Source organism: Muntiacus reevesi, chromosome 5 (genome assembly GCF_963930625.1).
Source record: "Muntiacus reevesi chromosome 5, mMunRee1.1, whole genome shotgun sequence".
Lineage (NCBI taxonomy): Eukaryota > Metazoa > Chordata > Mammalia > Artiodactyla > Cervidae > Muntiacus > Muntiacus reevesi.
Window position 1 is genome coordinate 51,809,290 of NC_089253.1, and position 25,844 is coordinate 51,835,133.

General features: G+C 57.1%; 1 protein-coding gene across 1 annotated transcript; it reads left to right on the top strand.

Annotated features, from left to right (window-relative positions):
- The first annotated feature begins 677 nt into the window (after window positions 1-677).
- CNTN2 (contactin 2) lies at window positions 678-21,652 on the top strand. Its single transcript, XM_065937111.1, has 22 exons — window positions 678-747; window positions 6,091-6,235; window positions 6,316-6,491; window positions 6,649-6,744; window positions 7,111-7,320; window positions 7,585-7,684; window positions 9,187-9,362; window positions 9,698-9,834; window positions 10,291-10,420; window positions 11,767-11,917; window positions 12,039-12,166; window positions 12,630-12,805; window positions 13,325-13,445; window positions 14,047-14,205; window positions 14,875-15,024; window positions 17,083-17,153; window positions 17,426-17,660; window positions 17,980-18,092; window positions 19,142-19,328; window positions 19,626-19,738; window positions 20,190-20,358; window positions 20,733-21,652. The coding sequence occupies exons 1-22, from the start codon at window positions 678-680 to the stop codon at window positions 20,840-20,842; spliced, it is 3,123 nt and encodes a 1,040-aa protein (XP_065793183.1). The 3' UTR covers window positions 20,843-21,652.
- Window positions 21,653-25,844: the final 4,192 nt, after the last annotated feature.

Sequence of the window (25,844 nt, forward strand, 5' to 3'; positions counted from 1 at the left end):
TCAGGACCACTAGTCCATCTGGTTGGGGAGCCTTGCTAAGGAGGCCAAAGTTATGGCTCCATCATGCACGGCACATAAGGGCGAGAGGGTGGGGATGAATCAGTGAAACTCCTCACTGCTAGAGAAATAAGGCTGGTTCCCGGAGACTAGAGGCAACTCACGGAGGCCCTCATTACCCTCCAACCCAGCCACTGCGGGAGCAGGACCGGGGAGAGTGGGCCTGATCCTGAGAAGATGGATCTGGTTCCCCACACCTGGGCTCAGGCCCCAGCCCCTCCAGCCCTCCAGGAGAGCTGTTCCCGGCTAACAGGAACTGTTAGCTGCCTTCACTTCCCAAGTAGCACCACCCAGCGGGCGGCTGGAGGAAGGGAGGGGCCCAGGGCAGGGCCAGACCCCCAGGGGGCCAGCAGGAGGCACTCAGCCCAGGAAGAGCTGCTGGGCAATAGTCAGGCCCCTTCCCTGGGGCTGTGGGGAGGCTGAGAGTGACTCCAGCCTCTCCTCAGGCTGAGGCAGAAGCGTGGCGTGCCCGGAGCCGGGAGGGGCACTGCTCAGCTCCAAGGCCTCCCCATCCCTCTGCCCCCCCAGGTGCCTCTCAGCCTCCAGCCGGAGTCTCCGGAGTCTCCGTGTGCTGGGCTGAGGCTCATCTCTGCTGCCCGCCCCAGCCTGGAGTGCCCACCATGGGGACGCCCATCGAGAGGAAAGCAGGCCTGCTGATGCTGGTAGCTGTGGCCCTAGTCTCCACCCCAGGTAAGAGGGCTTGTCCGGCCCCGGAGCCAGCAGCGATGTGTCAGGCGTTCTATCTTTGTTAGGGATGATTCTGCACTGCTGTAGCACTTCAGGGAGAGGCCATTTCCTTGTTGAATTTTCGTGTCTGTAGATTTTACTTTTCCTGAGATTAGGAGGAAAGGGGATGAGTCTTTGTCTCATTGCAGATGAAAGAAACACGATCCAGAGAGGGTGACTGGCTTGCCCCGGGTCACACAGCAAGACTATGGCACAGCCAGAGCTCCATGTTAGCAGAGTTGTAGCCCTTAAGGCTGCAAGATTAAAATTAGCTGCTTAGCTGTCCTAGCTGCACTTCAAGGCTTCATGGCCGTATTGGACAGCACAGATTATAGAGTATTTCCATCCTCACATAATGTTCTGTTGGAAAAGACGGCTCTAGGGTCCCCGGGCCACAAAACCCTGGGAGGGATGGTTCCTCAGGGCAGTGCTGAGCCTGGCGAGTGGACCAGATGTGGAACAGGATCTGGGCAGAGATGAGGCAGTGCAGAGGGTGCCCAGGAAGCAGGCAGGCGAGGCCCAAGGAAGGTTCTCGAGCTGGGGGTCCCAGGGTCAGGGGGCTGGCAGAAGGGGAGGGGGCGGGGCGGGGTGGCACGAGCCGTGCGAGGCTCTAGCAACCTCTGCCGCTCAAGCGCCTGCTGGGACCGCTGCTCGTCTCTCCGCCCTGACCCCCAGCCTAGACCCACAGACGTGTCCTTTTCCATTAAAGATCGCCACGGGAGAAAGCGTGCTCATCATCTGATGTCCTTCTGGAGTCCTAACTGCTTCAAACTCTACCTCCCCACCCCGCGGTCCCCTGCAGCCAGCACATTTTAATTCTTCGTCTCGGCAGGGAGGGACCCCACTGGTATACAGTCAGGTGTTCTCACTATGTTTCGACCACCTCCCAGCCCTGCACCCAGGTCAGTGAGGCTGCTAGGAAATAGGGAGTCTCCCGGGCGCCCAGCCCAGGTCTAGTTCCTGGTGCTGGGGCTCCCAGGCCTGGAGGTGCTGCTGGGGAGGGAGTCCAGCCTTTAGGGAGCAGGAGACATCTAGCCCAGAGAAAGCAGAGGAGAGGTGCCTGGGGCTCCTCCAGGTTCCCGACCCTCAGGGGCAGCTCAGTCCTGGGACCCCAGCACCTGGGGCAAACAGCCTCTGGAGTCCTTAGACCCTGAGAGGCAGGAAGGCCCAGGAAGGTGGGACCTGGCCGGCCCCCGGGAGGAGTGTCCATGGCTGTTCATCCCCTTGGAAGGGGCCTCGGCTCTTAGCTGTCTCTGCGCACCTTCCCTGGGGACACAGCTTTGGACTCCTGCAGCCCAGTGCAAAGTAGCGCGGTGTGGCTTCCCCGACATGCTCCCGGCTCCCTCTGCTTCCCCTGTGAGGTCCCGATGGCTATGCACTGAGGAGCAGAGTTGTCAGGACAGGGAATCAGGAGAGAATCAGAGAGGTTGTCAAACAGGGAGAGCATGGAGGGGGTGGATTTGCCCGGGAGTCGTGTGTGTGTGTGAGGTGCACGTGTGGGTGGATGTGTGTGTAGCTTCATAGGAAGGCATGGGGTGAGTGAGTGTGTGCCTGTGGATGGGAGGGTGGAGCTGTGAGTGTTATGCGTGGAGGACATGCTACATTTGAGGGGATAGCAAACATATATCAAGGCCTTACGCACAGTGCAGCGGCTCACAGCACTGACTGCCCTTCAGAATGTCCATGCGGCCCCTTTAACATCTAGATGCTTTGGGCTCCCTCCCAGAGATGCTGACTCAGTACCTTCCGGATGGACCAGCACCTCTGATGCTTCTGCTGGGAAGCAGGTCAAGAATCCTCAGCCCTGTGGCTGAGGACGTGGCTCTGGGTCCACACCCCAGACCTGCTCCTTCTCGCTGTGTGATTTGGGGCCAGTTTTTTAACCTCTAAGTCTCAGTTTTCAGATTAGCCAGACAATAAAGTGGCAGTACCTATCTTGTAAAGAGGTTATGGAAAAGAAATGTGGAGCATGATATTTGATAAAGAGTAAGCCCTCAAGAGATAGGATCTATTTTGTGATTATTAATGCCTGGATATTATGAATGCTTATTTTGTATATGTATGTATGTATATACAAGTATATGTGGACATTTGTAGCTGTCTGTGCGTGGAAACAGATGTGTGTATAAATGTATATATCTGACTCCTGGAGTAGCTTAGAAAGTGATGTATGTATATATGTGTGATGTCTGTGTGCATGTGAAGAAGTGAGCATACATGACAGGTGTGGAAAGTGTGCATGTGTGGATGTTGAGGTGAGGGTGTGTATATGGCCTAGCACAGGGGATCAAGCTTTTCCCAGAAGGAAGCCAGCCTTGAAGCATCAATGTGCCCCAGGCCCACTCAGCCCCCCACCCCCACCGTGCAGACAGACTTCCTGGAAGCTGCGATTATGCAGGGCTGTTCCCAGCAACCGGGCTGCCTCCCCCGCCCCTCCGCACAGTCCCAGCTGGGGCAGGGGTCCCTCCCCTCCACCGCCGTCATTAAGTCGGGATTAAGCTGGGCCATCTCAGAGGCCTGGGGCAGCCATGAGGGAAAGCCAGCTTGGGGGGAGGCGGGGTGCCGTTTCAGGAAGCCCTGCCTCCTCTTCCATTCTTAGAGCTGCTTAGCAGCTGCTGTCACTCCCAGGGGTCTAGAACCGGGCCTCAGATGTGCCGTGGGGTCCAAGGTTGACAGCTGGATGAACCAGGAGAGCAGGCACTAATTAGTTAATGGGGACCCCACCCCACGACCCACCGAGGAGGCTGAAATCAGCATCACTGGGGGACAGGAGCCCACTAGGGGTGGCTGGCTCCCGCCTGACACCACAGAGGCAAGGCATGCCCGGCCGCCCAGCCAGCACATCGAGGCGGGTGTGGGACCCTGCCCTTTGCCTCGCATCCCCCGCCCAGGGAGCCCGGACACGCGACTGGAAGAGCAAGGCATCTGCTCCGGGAGGGGGCCAGGCAGAGAAGCGCCATTTGCATGCAGCATGCCCATCTGCTCAGCAAACCCAGGAGCCCAAGGTCTAGACCTGTGTGTGCCCCAGGCTTGCCCTGTGATGATGGGCAAGTCGTTCCTCTTTCTAGGCCTCTCTTTCTTGAGTTGTCACACAGAAATTTTATAAAATGCCCCAAAGCCACCTGTACAGCACCCACCCAGCCCTGAGCTTGCCTTCCCCCAGCCCCCACCCTTGGATCTGGGAGCCAAGTGCTGAGCACACAGCCTGTGCTGGCTGGCCCTGCTGTGGGCCTTGGGAGGGGCGTTCATCTTCCCATTTCCCAGGTGAGGAAGCTGAGGCCCAGAGGGTCCTGTGATAGCCCGCAGAGGCCCAAGCCCCAGCGCGTTCTCTGGGGACGCCTCCCAGAAGGAACATAGGCCCAGGGCCATGCGTCCTTGCCCTGCCGCTTGCCCTGTGGCTTCCGGGCGTCTGTCCAGGCCCCTCTCATGCCCCACGGGCCAGCTCTCCCATGAGTCCTCTGGACCCACTCCAAGGATCCCTGCACGTGAACCTAAACCATCACGGTCCTTGCCTTCTTGTACTGTCAGCTTTCTGTCTTCCTTCCTAGACCTCAGGCTCCATGTGAAAGCAGTCACTGTGCTACTCAGCCCCTAGCCCAGTGCTAAGTATACAGCAGGTACTCAGGACCTGCGAGGGAGGGGTGATTGACTGAACTAACTTAACAAGATGGAGTCTGTCTATCATTGTCCAGTCATTAAGTCATATCCAACTCTTTGCAGCTCCATGGACTGCAGCATGCCAGGCTTCCCTGTCCTTTACCATCTCCTGGAGTTTGCTCAAACTCATGTCCATTGAGTTGGTGATGCCATCTCACCAGCTCAACCTCTACCGCCCCCTTCTCTTGCCTTCAATCTTCCCCAGCATCAGGCTCTTTCCCAAAGAGTTGGCTCTTTGCATCAAGTGGTCAAGTATTGGAGCTTTCAATGGATATTCAGGACTGATTTCCTTTAGGATTGACTGGTTTGATCTTGCTGTCCAAAGGACTCTCAAGAGTCTTCTCCAGCATCACAGTTTGAAAGCATTAATTCTTTGGCATTCAGCCATCTTTACAGTCCAATTCTCACATCTGTATGTGACTTCTGGAAAAATCATAGCTTTGACTACAAGGACCTTTGTCAGCAAAGTGATGTCTCCACTTTTTAATACACTGTCTAGGTTTGTTCTGACTTGTCTTCCAAGGAGCAAGCATTTTTTTTTTTTTTTTTTGAGCAAGCATCTTTTAATTTCATGGCTGTAGTCACTGACCGCAGTGATTTTGGAGCCCAAGAAAATGAAGTCTGTCACTGTTTCCATTGTTTCCCCATCTATTTGCCATGAAGTGATGGGATCAGATGCCATGATCTTAGTTTTCTGAATGTTGAGTTTTAAGCCAACTTTTTCACTCTCCTCTTCCACTTTCATCAAGCGGCTCTTTAGTCTCTCTCCACTTCCTCCCATAAGGGTGATATCATCTGAATATCTGAAGTTGTTGATATTTATTTCTCCTGCCAATCTTTATCCCAGCTTGTGATTCATCCAACCTGGTGTTTCACATGATGTACTCTGCATATGAGTTAAATAAGCAGGGTGACAATATATAACCTTGATGTACTCCTTTCCCAATTTTGAACCAGTCCATTGTTCCATGTCTTGTTCTAACTGTTGCTTCTTGACCTGCATACAAGTTTCGCAGGAGACAGGAAAGGTGGTCTGATATTCCCATCTCTTTAAGAATTTTCCAGTTTATTGTGATTCACACAGTCAAAGGCTTTCTCACAGTCAATGAGGCAGATGTTTTTGGAATTCTCTTGCTTTTTTTATGATCCAGCAGATGCTGGCAATTTGATCTCTGCTTCCTCTACCTTTTCTAAATCCAGCTTTTACATCTGGAAGTTCTCAGTTCATGTACTGTTTAAACCTAGCTTGAAGAATTTTGAGCATTACCTTGCTAGCTTGTGAAATGAGCGCAATTGTACAGTAAGCTGAACATTCTTTGACACTGTCTTTCTTTGGGATGTGAATGAAAAGTGACCTTTTCCAGTCTTGTGGCCACTGCTGAGTTTTCCAAATTTGTGGTCTGCCTAACCTATTGAAATTGAAATTTTAATGAATTATCATTAAATAAAATTAAAAACCTGGTTACTCAGTTGCACCAGCCATATTTCAGGGGCAAAATGGCCAGTAGCCAGTAGCTACTGTACTGGACAGTTCAGAAAATGGAACCTTCCCATCACTGCAGAAAGTTCTATTGGACAACAGTGCCCTGAAGACCAGGCTCCAACTGGCCCCGAGGCCCTGATACCTCTGGTGATGTCCCCCATCTGCAGCTTGGAGCTCGGCCTGGGGATCCCCAGCTACCTTTGGGCCTGTCTTTGAAGAGCAGCCCCTCGGCCTGCTATTCCCAGAGGAGTCCACAGAGGAGAAGGTGATGCTGGCGTGCCGCGCGCGGGCCAGCCCCCCAGCCACCTATAGGTGAGGCCCCGCGGTGGTGCCGGGAGGCCCTGGGCAGCGGCAGGCTGTCCTCACGCCAGCCCCCGCCACCCCCACTGCAGGTGGAAGATGAACGGCACCGAGATGAAGCTGGAGCCGGGCTCCCGCCAGCAGCTGGTCGGCGGCAACCTGGTCATCATGAACCCCAGCAAGGCCCAGGATGCTGGCGTCTACCAGTGCCTGGCCTCCAACCCCGTGGGCACGGTCGTCAGCAGAGAGGCTGTCCTCCGTTTCGGCTGTGAGCCCCACAGGGGGCTGAGACGCTCTGGGGGGTGGCAAAGAGGGTGCTGGGAGGCGTCCAGAAAGGGCGAGTGACTCCCGCCCCATGGAAGCTGAGCGGGGCAGGGCCTGCAGCCTTGAAGGCCAGCGCTTGAGGGCCTGGTTTGCACCTCCAGTTCTGCAGGAATTCTCCAAGGAGGATCGAGACCCAGTGAAGACCCATGAAGGCTGGGGGGTGATGCTGCCCTGCAACCCGCCCGCCCACTACCCAGGTGAGCCAGGGCCCTGGGCGATGCGAGCAGGCACAGGAGGCATCCGGCTGCTCACAGAGGGGTGGAGTAAGCGGTGGTGAGGGGCCCCGGAGCGCAGATCCCTGGGTCCCCAGCCCTAGATCAGTCTGTGCCCCAAAGCACCCCAGACTGGGAATGTCCCCAACCACTGCGGGCTGTCTCCCCAGCAGACCGCACTCCCTGAGAGTGGGACTAACGACGCGACTTCCCTCTGGGTCTCCCCCCAGCCCCAGTTCCGGGCCCCGTGGCTCTCAGGATGGGGTCTGCAGGTCCCCACCCACACGGTGGGGTCCCAGCAGAGCTGCTGCATTAACCAGTGGCCCAGGTTCCTCACACGCCCCCTTCCAGGCTTGTCCTACCGCTGGCTCCTCAATGAGTTCCCCAACTTCATCCCGACGGATGGGCGGCACTTCGTGTCCCAGACCACAGGGAACCTGTACATCGCACGAACCAACGCCTCGGACCTGGGCAACTACTCCTGCCTGGCCACCAGCCACATGGACTTCTCCACCAAGAGCGTCTTCAGCAAGTTTGCTCAGCTCAACCTGGCTGCAGAAGGTCAGGGTTGGTGCACAGGGCCGGGGGAGGGGGCTGAAGGGCTCAAGGGCGTTGGGAACGCGGTCTTTCCCTTTGAAGCTTAAAGAGCAGCTTGGAGGGCACAGTGTCTGGGCCTGGACCCCGGGGCCCTCCTGTGGCCCAGCCTCAGAGCCTTGCTCCAGCCGCCAAGGGGAAAGGCAGGCTCTGAGCTGCGCTGAGGTCGCAAGCACGGGAGCCCTGACCTGGAGCGTTTGTGTCTGATGCGCACACTCCCCCTCTCCGCAGACACCAGGCTCTTTGCTCCCAGCATCAAGGCCCGGTTCCCGGCAGAGACCTACGCCCTGGTGGGACAGCAGGTCACCCTGGAGTGCTTCGCCTTCGGGAAGTGAGTGGTGGAGAGGGAGGGCACAGCCCCTCCGAGCCCCCAGGGAGAGGGCAGGCCCAGCCCTCGGGCATCTTGGTGCCCCGCAGGGTCTAGCAGAATGCTGGGCCCTCAGTGGGCACTGAGTCTGTAGGTGAGGCATCACACACTCCAGGGCCCCGACACGTGTCGGCTCACTTGGTCTTCCCAGCAACACATGACAGGCTCAGGCAGCTTATGTAGCACCCCAGGCTGGAGGCAGGTAACGTGGTGCGTGGACCCAAGCTGGCCTGCCTTGTTCAAACCCCAGCTCTGTCACTTGCTGATGGGGAGACCTTGGGTAAACCACTTAACCTCTCTGAGCCTCAGTTTCCCTATTTGTTCAGTTCAGTTCAGTCGCTCAGTCGTGTCCAACTCTTTGCAACCCCATGAACCGCAGCACACCAGGCCTCCCTGTCTATCACCAATTCCTGGAGTTTACCCAAACCCATGTTCATTGAGTCGGTGATGCCATCTCATACTCTGTCCCCTTCTCCTCCTTACCTCAATGTTTCCCAGCATCAGAGTCTTTTCAAATGAGTCATCTCTTCACATCAGGTGGCCAAAGTATTGGAGTTTCAGCTTCAGCATCAGTCCTTCCAATGAACACCCAGGACTGATCTCCTTTAGGATGGACTGGTTGGATCTCCTTGCAGTCCAAGGGACTCTCAAGAGTCTTCTCCAACACCATAGTTCAAAAGCATCAATTCTTCAGTGCTCAGCTTTCCTTATAGTCCAACTCTCACATTCCCTCCTTGAACATAGTGTTAATAATAGTACCTACCTCGTGGAGTTGTTATGAGGTTTGAATGAACTAATATACATACAGTGCTTAGAACAGTATCTGGCATTGAATAAGGATTCTATGGATGCTAACAGTTATCTTTTAAGATAGAAAATTTATAACAGAAATCTTCCTCGCTCAGGAAAAGAACTCACTGGACCAGTGCTAAGCTGATAGCAGGTGCCCGATAAATGTCCCTAGAATGAATGAAAGAATGTGATTTGACCATTGGTCCCCTCCTCCCTCCTATATCTCCTGTGGTTACCCAGGATGCCCCCTGCTTTGTGCAAAGTTATTGGGCTTCCAGAATATCCATGTTTAAAGCACATAAGAGTCACTGATTCCTCAGTCAATTTAGTACACAAATTACTAACAGCATCCCTTTTGAAAAGTAGAGGCCAGGCCCCGCTGGGGAGAAGGCGGAGGGAACCGTAGGGACCCTGGTCTCAGGCCGCTGCTGAGGAGGCGGGGCCCAGGAGAGGCCGCTGAGGGGTGGGGTGGGGTGGAAGTCAGCTTCGGGGTGCAGACGCCCGGCGCGCTGAGCCCCCGGGAGCAACCTCTTCCTGCCGCTCTCCCCGTCTCTCCTGGACCCCTCTCCCTTCCCCACCTGCCCAGCGTCCCAGGAGGGCCCGGTGGGGGTGAGGGGCGGGAGGCACGGCGTCTGCCCAGCCCCGCCCAGCCCTCCGGCTCCGTCTCCCCGCAGCCCGGTCCCCAGGATCAAATGGCGCAAAGTGGACGGCTCCCTGTCCCCGCAGTGGGCCACGGCCGAGCCCACCCTGCAGATCCCCAGCGTGGGCTTCGAGGACGAGGGCACCTACGAGTGTGAGGCGGAGAACGCCAAGGGCCGCGACACCGTCCAGGGCCGCATCATCGTGCAGGGTACGGCCGGCGCCCGCGGCCCCGCCTTCCCCGGCCCGAGAGGCGGGAGGCTGGGCAGCCCGGTGCTCAAGCCTGGAGCCCAGAGTGCACTGGGTACGGGGCGGAAGAGGGTAGTGCTGCGGCCGGCCCACGGCCTGGGCTGCAGAGCGCACGGAGCGCGTCACAGTGATTTAAGTCACGAAAAGTTACTGGAGAGGCGCCAGGAACCTGCTTCCCCCCACCCCCACCACCCCCATCCCGTCCCGGAACCCTCCGCCCTGCGGCCCGACGGCCCGGGGACTTAGACCCGAGGCCCTGCCCGGCTCCGCCGCAGACGCTCCCCTTGATCTCCACAGCTCAGCCCGAGTGGCTCCGGGTGATCTCGGACAGGGAGGCTGACATCGGTTCGGATCTCCACTGGGCGTGCGCCGCCGCCGGCAAGCCCCGGCCCGCAGTGCGCTGGCTGCGGAACGGGGAGCCTCTGACCTCCCAGGTAGGAGACCTGGGGCGTCCGTCCTCCCACACCCAGCGCACTGTGCTCTGCTTCCCGGTCCCCTCCCCTCCAGGTCTTCCCCCACGCACACCCCCGGGGACCCTCTGGGCCGGCAAGGGTGCCAGAGGCTAGTTCTAAGTGCTTCTGTACATCCCAGAGCCACATTCTCCCGGTCAGCGGGAGAGACTCCTGACTGGAGGGTCCCGGGACCTGGGTCCAGGCACACGTCAGCCACAAACGCACCGCTGGTCCTCAGCCCCCTGGCTTCCATGTGCTGACGGGCATGAGGGCTGGGGAACCTCTGCACCCTGGGATCCAGGCGGCCCTGGAGAGGACCGTGCATGGGGGCTTTCTCCAGGTAGCCCCGTCTCCACTGCGCCCCCCTGTGAGCGCCCAGGCTGGCACTCCAGTGGTCCTGATGCCCCTCCCCGGCCCGGGGCGGGCGTTTCTGCACAGGCCCGGGTAGAAGTGCTGGCCGGGGACTTGCGGTTCTCCAAGCTGAGCCTGGAGGACTCGGGCATGTACCAGTGCGTGGCGGAGAACAAGCACGGTACCATTTACGCCAGCGCCGAGCTGGCGGTGCAAGGTAAACGGCCCAGGGAGAGAGGTCATCCCCAGGGACAGCCGGGGGGCGGGTCAGGAATTCTGAGCAGCAGCATGTCTGCTTTCACACACACACCTGGCAATTTTCCAACAGCTTCTAAGTAGAACTCAGGGATGGAAGACAAGCTGAGGCACTAGACAGAGAGCTCCCAGAGGACAGGGTATCCGGCTTGACCCACATCTGAAAGTAAAAAAAAGTGTTAAAGAGGCGGCAAAAGTCACTGGAAACCGAATCAACTAGATTTGGGTTTAATGCGGCCCCTTTGCTTATGTGACCTTTGGCAAGTTATTAACCTCTTTGTGACTGTTTCTTGATTAATAAGATCAAGAAATCATCGTCCAGCCCTCATATAGGCTATGGGGTTAAAGGAGATGATAGAGCTAAAGCACAGAGAACCTGCTCATCACATAACAGGTGCCTATAAATGTCAGCTGGTCCAGTATCCTTAGTTGTGTGACTTGAGCTTGCAGTCTGTTTCCTCATCTGTAAAATGGACAGAATGGTACCTATCTCATCAAATTGTAGAGAGGCTTAACTAAGACTCACTCATTCATTCAACCAGTATTTCTTCAACACGTCCTAAGTAAATGTGAAAGATAAGGTCTCTGCCTTCAAGTATCTTACAATCCAGTGGAGAGGGACACATAAACAGAAAATCAAATAATTAAAAAGGCTAATTTCAGACAGCCATAAAGAATACAGTATAACGGAGCTCCCTCAGAGTGGTGGGGTAAGGCGGGCCAGTCAGAGGCAATGGTCAGGGGAGACCTCTCTGAGGAAGTCACATTTGTGATGTGTATCAATCATGAGAGATCTGGGCATTCTGAAGCAAAATCGATGGTAAGTGCAAAGGTCCTGAGGCAGGAAAAACCATGGCATCTTCACAGGACAGAAAAGAAAAAGGAAAAATGGCCCAGGTGATTGGAGCCCAGTGAGCGCAGGAAGGAGCAGAATGCAATCAGGGTGGAGACGGCTGTGCCAGCCCTCAGGAGGTGCTGGGCTGCATCCTCAGTGTCTGGCTTGTGTGTTTTAAAAAGATATTCCTGGCGGCTGTGTGGAGAAGATCGTAGAAAGAACATGCAAAAACAGGAAGACCAAATAAGGGGTCTCAGTAGTCCAGCGGAGATTTGGTGGTAGTTGAGGTGGCGGGGGGTGAGGGGAAGGGGCTGGATCCTGGTTATTTTAGAAGTGGTGCTGCTGGGAGTCACTCATGGATTAGCCATAGAGGGCCCGTTGGCTGTTTAGTGTGTAGCCAGGTGGCGTCTTAAGGGCAAAGGGGCACTGTTTTGATTCCCCGGGTGACTGCGGGGTTCTCCCCTTCCTTTCAGCGCTTGCCCCCGACTTCAGGCTGAACCCTGTAAGGCGTCTGATCCCTGCAGCCCGAGGAGGAGAGGTCGTGATCCCCTGCCAGCCCCGGGCCGCTCCTAAGGCCGTGGTGCTCTGGAGCAAAGGCACTGAAATTTTGGTCAACAGCAGCAGGTACGAGCCCAGCCCCTCCGCCCCGAGCGATTCCGGCTCCACCCCCTCCCTGGACTCCCACCCCCGTCCGGGACCACAGGGTGTTCCCAGGTCGGCCAGGTGTACTCCGTCCCTGCTGCAGGGTGACTGTGACTCCGGATGGCACCTTGATCATAAGAAACGTCAGTCGGTCCGATGAAGGCAAATATACCTGCTTTGCTGAGAACTTCATGGGGAAAGCCAACAGCACGGGCATCCTGTCTGTGCGAGGTGAGGGCAATGGTTTGGCTGCGGTCGGTGGCTCAGGCTCCTCAGGGCGCCCTCCGTCCCCACCACCCGGCTCTCGTGTGCCTGTGTTTCTCCCAGTTCCTTTTTTTTTTTTTAATTAATTTATTTTAATTGGAGGCCAATTACTTTACAATATTGTAGTGGCTTTCTAATCAGCCTCGGGTGATGGGATGGGGAGGGAGGTGGGAGGGAGTTCAGGATGGGGGACATGTGTTCACCAGTTCCATTTCGAGGCTACCCCGGGGGTGGTTTCAGTGGGGACCACCATCCAGGATATGCGCCTCCATCTCTCCCACACATTTGGGGGGCTGCTGGCGGATCAGGGTACTGTTGCCATGCGGCCTGTTCTCTTTCCTGGGGTTCCAGGCAAACCCTCTCGCCCTCCCTGCTGCCCCTGCCAGGCCTATCTCCTCCTGCTCCACTCAGGGGCCCTCTGTCTTGGCAGATGCAACCAAAATCACGCTAGCCCCCTCGAGCGCTGACATCAACCTAGGTGACAACCTGACCCTCCAATGCCATGCCTCCCATGACCCCACCATGGACCTCACCTTCGTCTGGACCCTGGACGACTTCCCCATCGACTCTGACAAGCCTGGGGGTCACTACCAAAGGGCCAGCGTGGTAAGGCCTGAGGCCAGAGAACTCAGGGCTTCTCCCTCCTTGGTATACAGGGCACCCAAGATGTCCTTAATCATCACCACCCCAAAGCCTTTCCCCTTCCCCCAGAAATGCTGGCAAGCCCATCCCTGGGTCCATACACACCCTCCCTTAGACAGGCAGCTCCCTGGGTTCCACCGAAAGTCTGTGCATGCAGGAGGTTAGGGGCAAGCCTGGATTCCCAGCATCCAGCAAGACTGAATTCCCCACTGCTATCCTGCTGCCCGCCCCAACGCAGATGATATCATTAACCTGAACCAACACTGACTGTCTTCTCTAAAAAAAAAAAACAAAACTGCTGTTTAATCCCCAGTGGTACCAAGTAGAAAGTAGCTGATTCCTCCCATGGAGCAGAGAGGAACAGTGAGGTGAAGAGGTCTGTGGGCATAACGGAGCAGCTGACCATGAGTCGGGCCTCCTGCCCCCTGACTCACTGCTGGGGAGCGTCCTCTGACCTACCCGTGCTCTGTCCCTCATGTGCAGAAGGAGACGGTTGGGGATCTGACCATCCTGAATGCCCAGCTGCGCCATGGCGGGAAGTACACGTGCACGGCCCAGACGGTGGTGGACAGTGCGTCTAAGGAGGCCACGGTCCTGGTCCGAGGTAAGGCCAGGCGGTGGTGGACGGGGCGTCTAAGGAGGCCACAGTCCTGGTCCAAGGTATGGGGCTCCTACCACACCCCCACTGTGACAGGCATCTAACAAATCTGTTGCGCTGAACTCATCCCAAGGGCCTTTGCAGGTACTGAATGAATAGAATACTCTTCCTCCAAAGCCAAAATTATAAAAATCTACTTCTAAACACACTCCTAGCCTGGAAAATTTTCCTGAGGCTGGAGAAGGGGCTGGCAACCCACTCTAGTGTTCTTACCTGGGGAATTCCATGGACAGAGGAGCCTGGCTTCGCAAAGACTCAGACACGACTGAGCGACTAACACTTTCACTGGAGTGTCAGAGGCTGGTGCTGGGAAATCCGTTCACTCTGTGACTCCTCCAGCCTGGGACATGTCCTTCCTCCAGGAAAGCCCCCGGCCGCAGCTCACCCTTGCCCTCAGCTCACCCTTGCCCTCCCACCGAGCATGTGTTTGCTGCGCCCTCTGCTGCTCCCTCCTGGTACTGCAATGGCTCACGCAGGCCTGACGGAGGTTAGCTCCCATTGGAAGCTCTGCAATTCTGACCCACTTTGCTCTGACGTCTTGGTGTAGGTCCCCCAGGTGCCCCAGGAGGCGTGGTGGTGAGAAACATCGGCGACACCTCTGTCCAGCTCAGCTGGAGCCGTGGCTTTGACAATCATAGCCCCATCGCCAAGTACACCCTGCAAGCTCGCACTCTGCCTTCAGGGAAGTGGAAGCAGGTTCGGACTAGTAAGTGTGAGGTCCTACCTAGGTCAGTACTGGTTAGCCTGGTGGTTCAGATGGTAAAGAATCCACCTGCAGTGCAGGACACCTGGGTTCGACCCTGGGTTGGGAAGATCCCCTGGAGGAAGGCATGGCAACCCACTCCAGTATTCTTGCCTAGAGAATCCCATGGACAGAGGAGCCTGGTGGGCTACGGTCCATGGGGTCGCCAAAGGGTTGGACATGACTGAGCAACCAGCACGCATGCATGAGGAATGGAGGGGGTGGGGCTTGGGGGCCAAGGCTGAGCCTGGAGCTTCCAAGAGGGACAGGTGTAGGCCCCTCTGCCTGGAGGAGCTCCCAGGCCATTAGGGAAGAGGGCCACACAGGGAGCAGGAGAACGGGGTGAGAGTTGGAGGAGGAGGCTCAGTCTGCACCTTTGAAGCCTTGACAGGACCGTTACTGGGGCGATGAAAGCATTCATGGGGTATGGAGTGCTCACAACACCTTACAAAGGTTCCGAGGCGGGGAGGTCTGCCTCCTAGTTCCTAGTCACTGATAGAAGAGGCACTGACTTTTAGTAAACAGCAGGCACCAGTGTGAGAGCTGGGCATAAGCACGAGATGCACAGCCACTCCCTGCCCTTTGCATCCAGACCTGTAAGTAAGTGCAGGACACTGACCCCGTGCCTTGCAGATCCCGCCAACATCGAGGGAAACGCCGAGACTGCCCAGGTGCTGGGCCTCACGCCCTGGACGGACTACGAGTTCCGGGTCTTAGCCAGCAACATCCTGGGCACTGGGGAGCCCAGTGGACCCTCCAGCAAAATCCAGACCAAGGAAGCAGGTCAGAGCCCTGGAGGAGCAGTAGTGTCAGGCACAGACACCAGCTCTCCTTGAAGGGTGCTCCAAGCCAACAGCAGTTACATGGGGCTCCAACCCTGCTCACCAGACTTCAGGCTCTAACAAAACAAATGCGGAAGGAACCTAAGTCAGGGCAAGGCAGCTACACTGCACGACGCACGACACACGGTCAGGGCTGGAAGCCCTCCAGTCCAAACTGTTCACCCAAAAAAAACAGGCCAACCTTACCACTGCATGTGAATCTACAATTATCTCAAAGTTTAATTTTTATTTAATTTTTTAAAAATATTTATTTGGCTGCACAGGGTCTTAGTTGTGGCATGTGGGATCTACTTCCCCAGCCAGGATCAAACCCAGGGCCCCAGCATTGAGAGATCAGAGTCTTAGCCACTGGACCACCAGAGGAGTCCCTAAAAGTTTAATTTTTTTTAAAAAATGGAAAAACCAAAGCTTGAAGGAAGGAAGGGTCACACTGTCAGAGCCGAGACTCGAACCCGGGACCATGGGGTAATGGGCAGCTCTTCTTTGTACATACACGAGCTGCAGGAATCAGTTAGTGAGGAACGTGTATGTTGTACAGGGCACTAGGTGGGCAGCCAGCATCTCTAAGTCCTTCTTTAGACGGTTTCTTTGGCAGCAGGAGGGATGGACAGTCTGCCCACACCCCTCCCTTAAAGGCAGGTGGGGAAGGAAGAGGTGAAGGTGAAGCCCAGGACCAGAGCCCTGGGCTCCCAAGGCCAGCAGTGTGGAGTCAGGACCTGACGCCCCTTCCCCACCCACCCAGGCCCGCCCCACCGGCTGTGGGATAAGGGTCTGCCGTTTTGTGTCCCTGAAACACCGTTTCCTATGTGCCCCAGGCTGACTCTCCAGGCTCCTTATGGTACCTCTCCTGAGTAAGAATTCCAGAAGGAGCATTTTCTTTGACTGAACTTGGAGAGTCAAAGGGTGAGAAGTGGTCTCCTCCACCGTAGTATCCAGGAGTTGAGCACAAAGCTATGATGCAGAAGAAAGATGGTGAGCTTTTCAATCAGAAGACCTGAGTTCAAATTCAAACTGTGACATTTGTTAGCTGTGTGACTTTAAGCAAGTCACTTAACTGCTCTGGGCCTCAACCCTTCCACTCTGAAAAGGGTAATAGGTGTTTAAGTACCCTTTGCAAATGAGAAGGCCCTCAACTCTCATCAGAACCAAGTGATAAGTCTCCATTTGCGGTGTCATCTGCAGAAATATTTTGACCTTCAGCCAAGGTTCTCCCTGCCAAGCTTCACAATCTAATTAAATACATCTTTTAATAGCAGCCTTTTTGAATACTAGAGACAATTAGGAAGTTAAATCTGCCACACACACCAAAAAACACCCTGTAACCCAAAAGAAATGTTTTTTGGATTAACTGTAGTTCTGGATTATTTGTTCCCTTAGTTTAAAGAAAACTGGAGTTGGTCTGTTGTTACTGAGTTTATACCAACTAGGGGAATGAGGCTAACGCTCATTTATAGTGTATGCTCTATGTCTATGCCAGCCACTGTCTTGTTTAATTCTGTTTTTCTTACAGCCTTTGAGAGAAACATTATTATCCTTATCTTTTGGAGAGGGGAATCAGAGGCTCGGAGAGGTTAAATAACTTGTCCAGAGAAACACAGCTAGTAAGTGGCAGGGGTAAAATTTGATCTCAGATCCACCTGACTCCTGAGCCCACATCCAGAGGGACCCAGAGGACAAAACCAGGGCTCACTGGAATAGTTTCAGAAGAACAGATGTAAACTCTAATTGTTTGATAGAATTTACCTGTGAAGCCACCTGATCCTGGACGTCTGTTTCTTGAGAGTTTCGAATTACTGATTTGGTGTGTTTATATTTCCTATTTCTTCCTGGTTCTGGTTCGGTCTCGGGGGACTGCACATTTCTAAGAGTTTGTCCATTCCTTCCAGGTGGTCCATTCTGTGGGCGTATAGCCCATCGGAAGGGAGTCCTGACCCTGCGATGCTTCTCAGCTCAGCCGCAGGCCCGTCTCCACTAACTGTCTGTCCCTTGGCCCCGACAGCCCCCTCGGTAGCCCCGTCGGGTCTCAGCGGAGGCGGTGGAGCGCCGGGAGAGCTCACCGTGACCTGGACGGTAAGCAGCGAGGAGAAAGGCAGGAACACGCCTGCGGTGCTCCGGGGGGGCGGTTCTCCCCCACCGCCGGCCCACCGGCCCCTGGGACTCATCTCCGGAGGGGCTCAGCGTGCAGAGAGGGCCCGACAGGGCCACTGCGGGGTCCTGACCCGGAGCCAACGCGGGCCCCGCTGGCGCAGGGTGGAAGGCGCAGTCCGGGGCGCTGGTCCCGGGGAAGCCGGGGGCGGGGCCGGCGGCCGCGGCCCCTCGCCCACGCGCTCTCTCGCCCCCAGCCCATGTCCCGGGAGTACCAGCACGGAGGCGGCTTCGGCTACCTGGTGTCCTTCCGCAGGCAGGGCGGCACCAGCTGGCAGACCGCGAGGGTGCCTGGCGCCGACGCCCAGTACTTCGTCTACAGCAACGACAGCGTCCGGCCCTACACGCCCTTTGAGGTCAAGATCCGCAGCTACAACCGCCGCGGGGACGGGCCCGAGAGCCTCGTGGCCGTCGTGTACTCGGCCGAGGAAGGTGGGCCGCCGGGGCCACCGGGCGCGCCCACCCCTGCGGCTGGTCCGCGGGGTGTAGGGTGGGGGAGGGACCCGGGGCAGGGGAGACCCCTGGCTGCCTTTCTAGCCCTGGCAGCCTCCGCCCCGCTCAGGCCTGAAGGAGGAAGGCCGTCTGGGAGAGAAGTGGGCCCCCGGGGGTGGGGGGTGCTCTGGGAACCCCCACCAGGCCCCTACCCTGCACCTCGGGCTTTTTAAACCTGCGCGAGAGCAGTCCCAGTTGGCGGCCGCTCTGCAGGACAGGGAGGCCCCGGGAATCCACACCCATTCCGTGTTGTCTCCAGAGCCGAGGGTGGCCCCTCCCAAGGTCTGGGCCAAAGGGGTCTCGTCCTCGGAGATGAACGTGAGCTGGGAACCCGTGCAGCAGGACATGAACGGTATCCTCCTAGGGTACGAGGTGAGAGCAGCAGGGACTGGGAGGGGAAGGGGCCTGGGGTCAGGCGCAGGGCCACCTCGCAGCTCAGCAGTCTTTCTCCCCGAACCTCTCCTGCACTCACCGGGCGCACCGCCTGCAGTTTCTGCAGCACCGCGTTCGCAGCCTCAGTGCAATCCTCTGGCGGGTGTCTGTGGACAGCCTTGATACTGCCCGGCTGGCCACCTGGACACTGTGGGAGCCCAGAGGAGGAGATCCAGAAGGGGCATGGCCTGCCTGCCCCTTTCACACCAGAGACCAGCTCCCCTGGCATGCCCAGGGTGGCAGAGAACAGCACAGCCACCTCTGTGTACCAGCCCATCAACCTGTGCCCAAGGAACTCTAGCCTGACAGTTTCTGACCCAACCCTTGAGCCCGATGATTATTCTACACTGGGGTCCATGTGGGGGTACGTGGAGAGTGAGACGGAGCAAGAGGAAGGGAAAGAAGGACCAGCGGAAAATGTGTTTGTCTGAGGGGGAACCATCATACTAGTGATGCTGTAAATCCTAGCCCAGTAGTCAGCTCTGGGCTGCAGCAAATACGCTAGGTGAGCGCACTGGAGAGACAGCTCCAAACCCTGCCCTTGATTTGGAAGAACATCCAGAAGGTCTTGGTGTTACGAGGACTATACCAGTGGGTTTGCATTTACTGGGCAGCCATCATGAGCTTGCTGGCATGGGGGCTGGGGGACTGCTTTGCAAATATGCATTCTGTGGCCTTTAAGAGTCCCCACAGGACTCCTGAGTTCAGTAACTGGGGCTGTGTTTCAGCAGGCCATCTCTTGGTGGAGTCTGTACCCACCCACCTGCTCCCACATCCAGCCCAGGTACTAAGCTCTCTCCTTGGACTGGGCCGTCCACTGGGCGTCAAGAAGGGAGCAGCAGATCACACAGCTTGTCTCTTTTGTGGGCCTCATAGTCGAGTGTCTAGGCTCCGAGCCTGGGATGGAGGGACCAGGCAGAGCCGGGGTGACGCAGTGCTGAGGACCTGGGCCTGACCGCTGACCCCTGGCCCACGTCCGCTCCCTTCAGATCCGCTACTGGAAGGCTGGCGACAAAGCAGCGGCCGCTGACCGAGTGAGGACAGCAGGGCTGGACAGCAGCGCCCTGGTCACGGGCCTGCACCCCAACACCAAGTACCACGTGACCGTGCGGGCCTACAACCGGGCCGGCACCGGGCCCGCCAGCCCCTCTGCCAACGCCACCACCATGAAGCCGCGTGAGTCTGGCAGCCTGGGTGCGGGAGGGGCGGGGGGCTCTCGGATCACTTTCCTGGAAAGACGGGGCTCCAGCCCCCAGGGCCGCTCGTCTGACGGTAAGAAGGGAGTGGGGTTCACGGCCTCTGCGTCGCCTCTCTTCTCCAGCGTCTGTTGGAGTTTGTTTCTCAGTAGCGGTAACAATGTTCCGGGCACAGCTGTGATGGGCAGATTATCTAGAAAGTGGCCGGCTGAAAGCAAGGGGGTGCGTGGTGGGGAAACATTAGGAACACTCCTCCTGACTCTCCCCACTCTGGCAGCTCCACGGCGACCCCCAGGCAACATCTCCTGGACTTTCTCGAGCTCCAGTCTGAGTATCAAATGGGACCCTGTAGTCCCGCTGAGTAATGAGTCTGCAGTCACAGGCTACAAGGTAAGGAGGGGCGAGCAGGCAGTGAATGCTGGGGGACAGCTCGTGTGTGCCCCGTGAACACAAGGGAGCTTCAGTTCCTAGCAGCCCATGTCTGAGTTAGATGTAAGCAAACCGTCTGCGCCCGTGAGAGGCATGACTGCATGAGTGAGTCTCCGGGGAGCATGCAGTAGCGATTACACGGAGGAAAGAGGTGTGACTGTGGAAAGGCAGGGTTCACGAGGGTGGTGACAGACTGGCTGACGTTTGGGGCCCTTCTGGTCTGAGGAGCCTACAAAATCAGTTCAGCTGCTGGGAACAGGAAACTGGCTCCAGGGAAAAGCTTATTCAAGAGCCTGGTCCTGGTCACCGGGCAACAGGAGGGGTGAGGGGGCAGGACCTCAAGGCTTTCCTGGGGCCAGGGAAGGGAAGGATCAGCCCTAAGGAAACCCTGCTGGCTAACTCCTTCCCACAGATGCTGTACCAGAACGACCTACACCCGACTCCCACGCTGCACCTCACCAGCAAGAACCGGATAGAAATCACAGTTCCCGAGGACATCGGCCACGCGCTGGTGCAGATTCGGACCACAGGGCCAGGAGGCGACGGGGTCCCAGCAGAGGTTCACATCATGCGGAATGGAGGTGCTGTATCCCCTGTATCCCCCAGGAGGAGCAGGGTCTATCCAGACGCAGAGATCATCCCAGCCCAAACCAGGCCCCAGCCCGGCCAGTCCCCAGGGAGACAAAAGGCGGCGTCAGGAACCACGTTCAGAGTAGCCCTGACCCGCCCTTGCCACCTGCCTTCTCCCCAAACATCCCCGAGGGCTGAGTGCGCTCCATGCTCGGGAATGATGGTCCTACAAAACCCAGCTGAGAAGGGCTGAGGGTACCTCCCAGTCCTAAAACCAAGTCCTGTGAGTCTCCTTAGGGAAGGTCTGGATTCTGTCCTGAGGGTGGGGCAGGGATGAGCCGGCCCAGGCCCAGCCCGTTCAGCCCATCCCACCTGTTGATTTCAGGCACCAGCATGATGGTGGAGAACTCCGCAGTCTGTCCAGCCCCGCATCTGGACACCGCCCTCACCCACTCCGTGGCAGCGCTGGTCCTCTTAGGCTACCTGCAGCTCTGATCTCGGCACCCTGCCTCCCTGCCACAGCTGGGTGCCCACCTCGACGGACAACCGGCTGGCCCCAGTCCCTTCCCAATGCCAAGGTGGCCCAGCACGGTGCCTGAGAACGCCTGGTTTCAAACACTGACTTTATTACAGAGCCCTTTTTGTAGGAGGTAGGATATGTCATATCCTGCCACAGGATAGAACCCATGCAAGCATTTTTTTTTAATCGAGAGGCGCCAGGCAGTAGCTTCCATGATGATACTGAACCCTATGCCTGGGCCCTCTAGGGTGCCTGCATGGAAGGCAGGAAGAAGGGGGTTAAACATGTATCTGTGTATCAGCGGAGATGGCACTCTGGGACTGCATATGGACTCTGGCCCAGACGGCAGAATCCTCAGCCCGGGAACACTGGACGGGAACGGGCGGACGTGGGACAAAGCATCCACAGCAGCGTCGCTCAGTCTAAGGAGCAGTCCCGACCTGAAGACCTGGGACTCTTCTCCTTTCTCCTCTGGCAGGGCAGCATGGCTGGGCCCTGACACTGTCCTTGAAGACTCCCTGGAGGCCCCCACCACCCGCCCAGATGGCTGAGACCCGTGTCCTGGTGTCAGGCCGGCAGCTGAGCCCCTGCCGCTCTGGGTGGCCGTGCTCCCGACTGCTGGGTGGGAAAGAGGCTGGGCCTCCTGCTGGAACGCTGCACCAGACTTGGCGTGAGGCGTAGTCACACCTTAGGTGACGTTACCCTCTTAGCCAGCACTGCCAACCCAACCTGTCACCTCGAGTGACAGAAGCCACGACAGGTGGCTGGTGACTAAAGGGCTCGTCTTGGGGAGGTCCCCCACCACACCAAGACCCATCCTGCGTGGTCCGTCCAGGGTCTGGGCAGTGCAGGACAGCCGTCGTGCCCCACCGGCTTCGTCCCGCGGAACATGAGCAGTCATCCCGTCTGCAGTCAGGCACCTTCTGAGAAGCCCAGAGGATAAAGGCGGCCCTGCCCGCTCCCAAGAAGGCCCCAGGCCGTCGGGCGAGCCGACCCCCACGCGGCCTTGGGTGCTGTTCTGCATTTCCCCCGAGGATGAGGGCGCGAGTAAAGGGGGCCCCTGGCCTGCTCTCGGGGTGCGGTGCCAGCCCCGGCACATCAGAGCTGGAAGAGGCTTAGACCTCAGCGTGCCCAGGCCCCTGCTGTACTGGGAGGAAGCGGAGACTGGGAGGAGCAGGGCCTGCCTCCGGTCACACAGCCTGCCAGGGCTGGGGCAGAAACGACTCTCTTCTCCCACCGGCCCCAGGTCCTTTGTCTACCGAGGAAGGGGGCCATGCTGAACGGCCGTGACCTGGTTAAGAAGGCGATCAAGAAGGGCAGAGTGGACTGTGAAAACCCTGCTTCAGGAGGTTCCGGTGGGTGATGGTGGGGTGATTGGCATGGCTGGCTTCCAGCCCACGGCATGTGCAGACTGCCGGAGATCCCGTCTTCCTTTGCCTCCTGAGCTGGCTTCTGCAGGGCCCTCAACATGCAGTGCTGGCTTGGACCCCCCTGTGCCCCTTACCCTTGCTTCAAGAGGCCAAAGCAAGGACAGGGATTCCCCAAATGCAGGCATCAGTGGAGGCATGACCAGGAGATTCCGAAGCCTGTGTTGTGACAGGTGACCCTTCACATATGGGTCAGCAGGACAGGCGTCGCAGGGGACGGGCCCCCAGCCTGGTTTCTGTCGTTTACAGTCAGAGCTCTATTTTGTTATGGTTTTTAACATTTTTAAGCCCTGCTCTATTTTACTGGGCAGGTTTGTGTTGATGTTTACCCACTACAGTTTTTTAACAGTGTCAGCTCACATGCCTTCTCTGTGCCAACACAGCACCCACCGCCCTGTCCCCGGCCCGGGGTACTGCCCCCCGGGCCCTCCGATCAGACCCTCCTCCCTGCCCCTGTCCTTCATCCCCACGCGGTGCTGGGGGCTGAGGTCCGTGCCCGCCCTGCCACTGCAGAGACCCGAATCTGGCCTGGCGCCCAGCCTGGTCCTGCATGGCTGTGAGGCAGCCTGTACCCCGCTCTCAGAAAGGGGGATCTCAAAGGAGGACACCTCCTTCTAAGGTCTCACTGACTCTTTCTTCGTTGCCTTAGCTGTGGCAGAAGCAGAGGGCCAGGTGTCCAGACGCCGGCCATGGGGGCTGCAGCTGCGGCCCTGGGCTTGCTTGAAGCCAGAGACACAACCGAGAGTCTTAGCTCTGGGGGGGAGACCGACCCTCTGGGAAACCCAGGAAGGATTTTTTATGAGTAACTAGGAAAACTCAGCCTCAGGAACACCTCAGCCCTATGTAGGGGGGACTCATTTGGGGGGACTCAGAAAAGACAAAAACAGACGTTCCTGCAGGCTGAGCACCGACTCAGACCGCAGGAGATGGCAGGTGACCCGAGGGCGCACAGGCGTGTGAAGCAGAACAGCCTCTTGGGGCGGTGGCCGCACGGGAGCGTGCATGCAGGCGGAAGGCGAGATGGGGCAACGTCTGAGTCCCTCTTTGCCCGAGGCCGGCCTGCCACCACCTCCGCCAAGGTGGGCCGAGGCTCACGACGCGACCCGGGATCCCTCCCTTCATGTGCCGAGCCCCGGCTGGCAACCAAGGTTCAGTGGCCAGTGAGCGCCTGAACACCCAGGGCAGAGCCTGCCCCAGGGCCCGAGAGATGGCTCCGCGCACGCCGGGCTCGGCCGGGGGGCCCCTGCCCCCGTCCTGGCTCCACCCTCCTCTTTGCCCCACAGCCCCGACGGGTACCTCAGCCTGGACAGCTCTCTCCAGACGCAGCCGCAGGGCCCAGCGGTGCCAGGGAACAGGAGGGCCGTGGGCCAGGGGCTCTTTTCGATAAAACGACAGCAGAGTCATCAGAGAAGACGTCTGCAAGGAGACTTTTCCTAGGGGGCTGTGAGGAATTCTGACAGCTGTGTCTTGGGGTCTGGGTTAGGTGATGACTAGAGGGGATGCTCTAAGTGCCCTTCAGGACTGGCATTCTTGGAATCAAAACGTGCTCAACACAGTAGTCTTGGCGCTCCTGTGTGCACTGCAGGGGAGTGACTGCAGTCACCGTCATTTGCGGGGGGAGGCACACCCCAGGCATTCTCTGCCCAGCACATGCCACTGCCTCTTGGCAGTCCCAGGAGTGGTCTGGTCTCCTCTGGGCAAGAGCCCGAGCTGACTCCAGAATGTTTCACCCCCTCGCGTCTTTCCCGCTGGAGGACTCTGTGCTCGTCCTGTGACCGCCTGCTGGCTCCTCTATATGGAGGGACAGCACGGTGCTCATGCCTGGGTTTGCGGCACAGGGGTGGTGCCCTCTTTCCCTGGCTCAGGTCAGACCAGGCTTCATCCTGGAGATGAGCGAGGTGGCCGGAGAGGCCCCTGGAGCGACACAAGGGGTCCAACGGGCACTTAAGGAACTTCACGGAGAGCTCCACAGAGAGGTGCCCGGGAGCCAGCTACATGTATAGGCTTTGGGAAGGCAGGACAATAAAAGGAAAATGAAGAGGGAAAAAGATGGGTCAGATAGCCTCCCCCAGTCCTAGGAAGCCTCATGCCCTCAGACGGGGTCCACCCTGCTTTGACCCTGACTCCAGCCGACACACCCCATGCAGGGTCTGCATAGCTTAGAAAAGCTCCAAGGGCAAGGGTTGGGGCTTCATCGGGCCACTGTTAACTCGGCTTTTGTTAAAATGGACCCACTCCCACTGATCTGTTATTACCTGTCTCTCTCACACTTCTTGTAATGGTAGTTATTTATTGACTCTGGTAGCAGGCAGTTCTTAAATAAAGATGGTTTCTCAACCTGGGGAGGGAGCTGCCACCAGCCGTGGGTGTTTTTATCCTCAGACTAGAGTGTCTCCTGGTCATGTTCTCTAACCAGAGGCCTCTATCCAATACCTTCAACCTTCCACACAGTCCGCTCTAAGGGTCACAGCGCATACTGCATGCTGCTTCATTCAGTGCTGCGAGGGCAGAAAACTTAGGCTGAGCGACCGTAAGGCAGATTCTGCAGAGCAGAGCAGGCGTGCTTCCTGCCTGCTGGCTCTCCCGGACAGGGCAGGCAGTAAACCATGTTCGTGTAATGATGCTGTTCTCAGCTCCCCTGCTTTTTAAGGCATTTGAGGTACAGGTTCTCCTGCTGCTCACAAGTCAAGTACTCCTATGAACTCTTAAAACTGAAATGGTGTAAAGCAAAGAAGCAATTACCTTTTTTTTTGAAAAAGGGAAAATCCTCTTCAGATATCTTTCAGCTAGTGAGAACAGGTACTAATGTAGGTTTCTCATAACTCCAAAGTGGTGGAAAGTGAACTTTCAAAAAGCAGGAAATACCTGTATTGACTCAATAGTTACCAAAGGGAAGTCGTCTCCCTGCAGAGACAGTGACCCCCTTCTGGGAAGTGCGTGCCTCCAGCCTCAGCTCAGCAGCCTGAAGAATGAATTTCTAGTCACATTTTCCAACTGCAACACTACCCTGCATTCAACATTTGCCACAACTTCTATTACACCTGAGATGCAGGACACACAGGCAGCTGCATAAGTGTTCGGTTCTTTCAATGCGAAGCAGGTAGGGCTCTGCGCTAACTGCGCCTGACAGCTTCCAGCAGGGAAAACAAGGTGAGCGGAGGCCTGCCCCTGGCCTACTGGGCACAGGGACGCTGAGGCTGACAGTGAGCCCCCGAACGGCCACACAGCTTCACCCCTGCTACTGTGCACCCAGAGATGCTGGGAGCACTGGCCACTCTGGAGCCCAAATCCTAGGCAGCATCTCCTGATCCTTTAGAGGCAGACCACATGCATAGAATTCAAAGAACTAAGTTGGGTTTGAGGCTGCACTAATGCATATAATTGGGTTTTGTTCTCTTCCCAGTTCAGTACCCTCACATCCTCAAACTAATGCAGAATGCTCTAAACCTAGAGCTGTAAGATATTCCACCTCATGTTTGACTACTGGCTTACAATAGAATGCTGGAGAAGTTATTTAGCTCTTCTTGGGTCTGTCTTTCCATCTGTAAAA